Raw genomic sequence first — 8789 nt, 5'->3', positions numbered from 1 at the left:
GTTTGCCGGAACCCCGTGTGAACTTTTGGATATATCATATGAGAAAGTACACTATCACTTCGGTGTTCCGTGTATGTGCCAATTGGGGGCAACTAAGCGATGGTAAAGGTGCGAGATATTGTTGCTATATATGTATGTATGTATGTTTGTATATATTTATGTATGTATGAGTGTATGTATGTTTGTATATATTTATGTATGAGTGTATGTATGTATGTGTGTGTGTATGATACTGTCATTTGTGCAATGAGGGGTTGCTTGTACTGAGCCAGACAGAGGCTTTCTTGAGGCATTTCCCAGTGTTCTTAACTGTTTGGGTAGGGGTGTGTGTGGCAATGTACTTTGATGGTCTATTTCGCACTCAATTGCAAGTGAAAAGATACCTTTAACCTTTCTTTATTGTGCATGTGTGCGGTACATACCCACATACAAATATGGTTTAATACATTGGGATACTACTATATACATGCCATAATGTGCGTGCAAATCCCTATCTTGTGTATCTAATGCATTGAATGCCGCCTAAGTTGCTCTGATTCGCCACAGTAAGTGTTTGTTTCTATGTACATAGCCATCACATGAAGTATAGTGTATAGGAATCTATCAATCTCATCCATACATCCCATGTCTATGTCTTGCTGGCGGATTTTAGATAAAGGGAAGTAACATTAATAAGCCTTTTATACATACTATACGTACTACTCAATTGATACCAGGATAGGAACAAGCTATGTCTATGAATACACCTTGATCAGAAATTAATAAGCCGTTTATCTATACTGTACGTACTACTCAATTGATACCAGGATAGAAGCAAGCTATGTCTATATATACACCTTGATCGGAAATTAATAAGCCTTTTATCTATACTATTTAGTACTCAATTTATGCCAGGATAGGAGCAAGCTATGTCTATATATATACACCTTGATCGGAAATTAATAAGCCTTTTATCTATACTATTTAGTACTCACTTTATGCCAGGATAGGAGCAAGCTATGTCTATACATATACACCTTGATCGGAAATTAATAAGCCTTTTATCTATACTATATAGTACTCAATTGATGCCTTCTCATTCATACTTCCCATGCCTATGTCTTACTGGTTAATGCCGGATAAAGGGGAAGTCACATTAATAAACCTTTTATATATACTATACGTACAACTCAATTGATGTCAGGATAGGAGCAAGCTATGTCTTTGTATACACCTTGATCAGAAATTAACAACCATTTTTTTCTATACTATATAGTACTCAATTGATGCCAGGATAGGAGCAAGCTATGTCTATGTATGCACCTTAATCAGAAATTAATAAGCCGTTTATCTATACTATATAGTACTCAATTGATGCCAGAATAGGAGCAAGCTATGTCTATGTATACACTTTGATCAGAAATTAATAAGCCATTTATCTATACTATATAGTACTCAATTGATGCCAGAATAGGAGCAAGCTATGTCTATGTATACACCTTGATCGGAAATTGATAAGCCTTCTATCTATACTATACGTACTACTCAATTGATGCCAGGATGGGAGCAAGACGTACTACTCAATTGATGCCAGGATGGGAGCAAGCTATGTCTATGTATACACCTTGATCAGAAATTAATAAACCTTTTATCTATACTATATAGTAATCGATTGATGCCAGGATAGGAGCAAGCTATGTATATGTATACACCTTGATCAAAAATTAATGAGCCATTTATCTATACTATTATTACCCAATTGATGCCAGGATAGGAGCAAGCTATGTCGATGTATACACCTTAGTCAGAAATTAATAAGCCTTTTATCTATACTATTAGTACCCAAATTATGCCAGGATAGGAGCAAGCTATGTCGATGTATACACCTTGATCAGAAATTAATAAGCCTTTTATCTATACTATTAGTACCCAAATTATGCCAGGATAGGAGCAAGCTATGTCTATGTATACACCTTGATCAGAAATTAATAAGCCTTTTATCTATACTATTAGTACCCAAATTATGCCAGGATAGGAGCAAGCTATGTCGATGTATACACCTTGATCAGAAATTAATAAGCCTTTTATCTATATTATAAAGTAATCGGTTGATGCCAGAATAGGAGCAAGCTATGTCTATGTATACACCTAGATCAGAAATTAATAAGCCTTTTATCTATACTATATCGTACTTGATTGATGCCAGGATAGGAGCAAGCTATATCCATGTATACACCTTGATCAGAAATTAATAAGCCTTTTATCTATACTATAAAGTAATCGGTTGATGCCAGGATAGGAGCAAGCTATATCCATGTATACACTTTGATCAGTAATTGATAAGCCTTTTATCTATTCTTTACGTACTTCTCAATTGATGCCAGGATAGCAGCAAGCTATATCCATGTATACACCTTAGTCAGAAATTAATAAGCCTTTTATCTATACTACAAAGTAATCGGTTGATGCCAGGATAGGAGCAAGCTATGTCTATGTATACACCTTAATCAGAAATTAATGAGCCATTTATCTATACTATTAGTACCCAATTGATGCCAGGATAGGAGCAAGCTATGTCGATGTATACACCTTGATCAGAAATTAATAAGCCTTTTATCTATACTATAAAGTAATCGGTTGATGCCAGAATAGGAGCAAGCTGTCTATGTATACACCTTGATCAGAAATTAATAAGCCTTTTATCTATACTATAAAGTAATCGGTTGATGCCAGAATAGGAGCAAGCTATGTCTATGTATACACCTTAATCAGGAATTAATAAGCCATTTATCTATATTATTAGTACCCAATTGATGCCAGGATAGGAGCAAGCTATGTCGATGTATACACCTAGATCAGAAATTAATAAGCCTTTTATCTATACTATATCGTACTTGATTGATGCCAGGATAGGAGCAAGCTATATCCATGTATACACCTTAATCAGAAATTAATAAGCCTTTTATCTATACTATTAGTACCCAATTGATACCAGGATAGGAGCAAGCTATGTCTATGTATACACCTTGATCCGAAGCGCTGTCGTTCTAGCACTCAGAGCATAATTGTAAACGAATTGGGATTTCTAGTATACAATAGTAAGATACAGATCGAAAACGTATTTACCGTTATCATTGCTATAACATCTTCTCAATAACATAATGCAGAAGCTCCGAGCCTTACGAGGCTGATGAGTGGTGAGAACTTGCGGCTTAAACAGGTCAGTGAGTCAAACTATCACCTTCTTCCGTATATCACCCCCCCCCCCCCACACACACACACACATACCCACACATACATACACACACCACCTCTTTCATATTCATATACACCTCACAACAAAGCTTAACGCTTAAAGCACCTGCTACCGTATCCTATTCCTTGCGACCGTCATGCTCATCTGCACCGCCTCCCAACTGACAGGACGATTGTCTCCTGTTCTCGTGTTCTGAGAGATAAGCTATAACTATACTGCACCTTCTGCAAATGCACGTGCTTGCCGTACCCCAATGGTTGTGACCGTTCAATACAATACATATACTGTGGAAGTGTTGTACGTGGGCTTGATACGCATTGATTCTGATCTTTGTAGGCGTATACTGCGGAACTTCTTCCCTCGTGTACTAATCCACTGGTTTTAACCACTCCATACATGTACAGGCCAATGTTGACCTGGTACATCAGTCACTGTATCCCGTCGGGTCTGATGGCGCCTTGTAGTCGCCTACTGTAGGCCGACAATGCGAGAAATTTTGCTGGATGATATATAGCAGCAGCATATAGGTTCGATAATTTTTTTGTGTGTCTAGGAAAAGTAGCCTTATGCTTATACATATATATGTATATGTATATGTATATGTATAAATATATATATATATATATATGTATATGTATATATATATATAAGACTTAGGTGGCATTTATATGCGGTTCGAGACCAACGCATGCGGGCTGTAAGCCGACACACAGAATTCATTCGCCGATATGTAACGGTATGACACTTGCTGTGAGGGGGTATAGTTACAGTGGTCGGGCCTAGCGAGAAGAACGTATAAGTAGCAACATACAGCTGTTTACTATTAATGTAGTATATTTCAGTTTTAGCGTAAGGTAGAAGTAAGATTCGAAGCACCTGCAAGTATGTACATCCGAATGATTGGGCGACCCGTGCGGCTGTGAGCAAACGTGAGAGATGAGCGACGAGAAATAAAGTGAGCAAGTAGATAGGAACTCTGTGAAGGGCAATCTGGATTGTGACTGTATTCTACGAATCAAATATCCAGAATGAGCAGGACTGGGAGATCACGCACTTATGGGTGGGAATATTTTAACCGATCGTTACATATGAATTCTATACGTACCTTGCTTTTACATATATGAATTCTATACGTACCATGGTTTTACAAATATACAAATATACAACCATACAAACGCGTTACATATTTCCACGACAGGATCAAAGATTGTACTATCACACACAACGTCCATGCACATCCTTACTAGGAAGTATAAAGACCACAGGCGTATACATATGATGTTCAATACATGAGCGAATATCAGTGACCCAGATGCCTTGCATGAGAGCCCCAATATGTCTGCCTGTGCATTTCACCTATTGCACCTAAGGATTTGGTTGGCTGCTTCCAACGGTTTGGAACAGAGTACTGCACCCCACCCGACATTGGTCAACTCTATCTAAAACCCTAAAACCCTGAAACTTGATGTGCTTGGCGAAGCACGCGCTACTACCGCAACGGCTCCTGTTGGGCCACAACCCTTCCGAGCCCACTCTTAAACTAAACGCTTTAGCACTACATAGCAATCTTCGATCCAGATTGGTTGGCTTAGTAGAGGCGACTTGTTTTACCCGGCGAACAATACGTTAGACTACGTGCGTGAAATCGTTCTCTACCCAATAGCCAGATACATCACATATATATATATTGTGTATATGTCATATATCATAAATATGATATATCATATATGCATCAAATATATATGTATATTGTGTTATGTCTGTGCAAACCATTCGTAAATATCGTATTGTACTTGGCCTACCAGGCCTGCCTGTCCCACGTGTTCATCGTGGCATGGGCAAGTACATAGGCGCAGTCACCTACATTTGTACAAGTGATATGCGATGCTTGTTCGTCTCAGTACAATTCTTTACGTAGCGACAGTGCGCGTGTATTGAGTAGGCTTGCTGGTGAGGCCCTTTTTAAAATCGATATCCCTTTATGAACGTAGCCCTGATTGCCTTTTTGTTCATAGTTACTGTATATAATATATAATAGACACTAATCCTGATTGCCTTTGCGTTTATAGTTACTAAGTATATAAAATATAATAGACACACTAACATTGATTACCTTTTTGTTCATAGTTACTAAGTATATAATATATAATAGACACACTAACCCTGATTACCTTTGTGTTTATAGTTACCAAGTATATAATATATAATAGGCACACTCCTCTGTTAAAACCTCGAGAAACTCGCGTTTAGAGCCCGCGCCTCGAGTGCTCATCCCAATAGCGGGAAAAAACATATACTGAAGTTCGCATCAGCAAGGTATTACAAGGTATTATATGGTTTTTAATTCACTATATGCTTGGTCCGAGATGGGGTGAAGATCTTTCCGGTATATAACTAGGTGTACGTATTTGAATAACGTACCTATATGAATACGTTTTAACGCCGTCGCGATAATACCTACGCTCTGTGCTATATCCCAATTGCGTTACACGTTTGTTTTCATGCGCATGTCCCAGGATCAAATAAGCACCTTTCTGGTGTGTGACCCAAGTATACGTATTTGACTAATGCTCGGGTCAGATGAAGACCTTTCTGGAGTGTAAACAAGTATACGTATTTGACCAAAGCTCGTATCCATCGTAGATATACATCTACCTGTCCTACCACTAATCCGCACTTAGACTTAGTTCTCACTTAGTCCACCATGCGACGCCCTTCGCTATATCACACTTGCATTGAATGCGTTTATTCATATGCACACACGTCACCGAATCAGATGAACACCATTCTCGTGTCTCACCCAACCAAGGCATCATGCATAAGTACATCAAGGTCCTAAACCCTAAACCCAATATACACCACCACCTAACGTCGGCGTGCGGCGGCACCTAACAAAGCCCCCGCAATAACAACACCCACACCCTTCGCAATATCCCAGTTGCGGAGAGCCACGCGCACGTTGTCCAGGTCATCGAACCATTTTCTGCACTCTTTCTCGTCCTTGAATCGTAGCGATAACTTTTCTTTGCGGTGGGGCCCATTGAACACCAGAACTATCCCGTACGGGCTGTTGTGGCGGAGACGGTAGTCAAACGACGGTTTAAATAAGACATTGTAATAGGAACGGTAGGCAAACAGCGGTTTAGTTAAGACATTGTGATAGAAACGGTAGGCAAACAGCTGTTTAAGACATTGTAATAGAAACGGTAGGCAAACAACGGGCTAAGACATTGTGATAGAAACGGTAGGCAAACAACGGTTTAAGATATTGTAATAGAGACAGGCGTGTAACGGGCACATTTGCAGATTGTAGGGTTGGTAACCACTCGCGTTAGGGAGGGTGACGCAATGGGTAAAGGGAAGATGCGATGGGGCACACCCGGCCAGACATGGATATGCTTTCAGGGATGTGATATAGATAAATTATTTAACTAGTGATAGGTAGCTAAGCATCGATAAACTATTTAACTAGTGATAAAGTAGCTAAGCATCGATAAATCGTTCAACTAGCGATAAAGTAGCGAAGCATCGATAAATTATTTAACTAATGATAAAGTAGCTAAGCATCGATAAAGTATTTAACTAGTGATAAAGTAGCTAAGTCCTTGGGTGCAACGATAGTTTTTAACACACAGGGAGGACTTAATCAAAATTCGTGATAGTAAAATTACTCAGATACTTCCACTGTGAGTATAGGTGAGTGTGGGTGTAAACAGATGGATATAATAAGGACGTAGCGGATTAAGTCGTGATAGTAAGATTACTCAGATTCTTCCACTGTGAGTTACAGGTGAGTGTGGGTGTGGACAGATGGATATACTCAGGACGTTGCTGATTAAGTCGTGATTGTAAAATTACTCAGATTCTTCCACTGTGAGTTATAGGTGAGTGTGGGTGTGGACAGATGGATATACTAAGGACGTTGCTGATTTGACTTGAACAATAAGGCACCGCACCAACTGGTAAGCAGAATGCACTGAGTGTTTTATGTCACTGTAACTAGTGAGCTGTGAACACTCTACTCGACCCCCTGCCAAGACACACTCCTTCTATCCAGATACACACAGACACTCCTGTTATACAGATACATACAGACACTCCGGCTATGCAGATGCACGCAGACACTCCTGTTATACAGACACATGCAGACACTCCTGTTATACAGACACACACAGACACTCTTGTAATACAGACACACACAGAACTGTTCGCTCAATTGGAGTGCGGTCATGACTCAATCCCTATATCGTCCCACAAACCACCCCCAAGGCAAAAGCCAAAACCCACAACAACCCAGACCACAACTAAACTATCGCAATGAAATGAAACGAATGTTCAACTGAACTCACACGCATAGCTTGGCACGGCTATATGGCACGAGTAAACGATCACACACGCTGCAACTGGCTGATATATATATCAGAGCAAGCGGATGAACACATACTGCATTTGTGCAGGGGTGAGTGCAAGGATAGACTATGGGTAGATAGATGGGTGGTGGCCCCACGGCCTTAGGGGGGTGTAGGCATAGTTACCCTGGGTCTATATAGGTGGTATAGCTATATAGGGGTAGACATCTATATCGATATATATAGCCCATGTCTGGTTGATTTACATAATCTATGTACTAGATACAGAAAGATAGAATATGCGATCACATACTCTGCAAATGGCTTGAATATCACTTCTCGGATTTCTCGCATGTTGTAGCACTTGATAGGCTTTGGTTCCCGACGGTCCGAGAAAACGTTCAGTTGCTTATTCTCCTATGAGATGTAATAGAGAACATGGTATGAGAATCAGATCACATTAAGAATCAGTACTGGCGCTATGTCAGTCTGTTCACACATATCAACGATAAAACATATAGTCCTATCACGTGCAATAAGGAAGTACACCGTCCAAATATGGCTACAAGACTGAACAAACACGTGTCTTCGCTCAAATAGATATACATGTGTGCTGTATATGTACGAACACTCCCCACAACTGGCTACCCTCCCCCCCCCCCCCAGACAGAAGAATCAGATTAAAAGAACAGTATCAGACAAGAAGTATCAGATTAAAAGAACAGTATCAGACAAGAAGTATCAGATTAAAAGAACAGTATCAGACAAGAAGTATCAGACTAAAAGAACAGTATCAGACGAAAAGTATGAGATTAGAAGCAATCCTTCAGCGCATATCATATATTGCTAATTTTGGGGTCGGTGCGCATCCAATCAGAAATGAACATACTCAAACTACGCAGTAATGCACACTCCACACAATCGCTATCGAATACACTCTTAAGCAATCACTTGACCAACACTCTCAAAGAAATCAACAACAAACACTCTAAAAGCAACCACTAACCAACATTCCAAGGCAGCCACTCAAGGACACAGGTGTCCGAGTAGATATACGCACACACTATACTACACACCACTATACTACAATCAAATGTGCCGTGTAGCATCTAGGTAGCGGGACAAGACAGATGAACATGCAGTATACAGACACACGAGTGTATCCAAAGGTACAACAAGGCATAAACAGCTATAAGAGGTTTCGC

General features: G+C 39.7%; 1 protein-coding gene across 1 annotated transcript; it reads right to left on the bottom strand.

Annotated features, from left to right (window-relative positions):
• Window positions 1-5556: 5556 nt before the first annotated feature.
• Window positions 5557-8010, bottom strand: SARC_00586 (hypothetical protein). Its single transcript, XM_014305732.1, has 2 exons — window positions 7898-8010; window positions 5557-6302 (listed from the first exon to the last, which is right to left on the bottom strand). The coding sequence occupies exons 1-2, from the start codon at window positions 7936-7938 to the stop codon at window positions 6101-6103; spliced, it is 243 nt and encodes an 80-aa protein (XP_014161207.1). The 5' UTR covers window positions 7939-8010; the 3' UTR covers window positions 5557-6100.
• Between the last annotated feature and the right edge of the window lie 779 nt (window positions 8011-8789).

This window comes from Sphaeroforma arctica, assembly GCF_001186125.1.
Source record: "Sphaeroforma arctica JP610 unplaced genomic scaffold supercont1.19, whole genome shotgun sequence".
In the NCBI taxonomy this organism is placed as follows: domain Eukaryota; class Ichthyosporea; order Ichthyophonida; genus Sphaeroforma; species Sphaeroforma arctica.
This window is presented reverse-complemented; position numbering and strand designations above follow the sequence as displayed.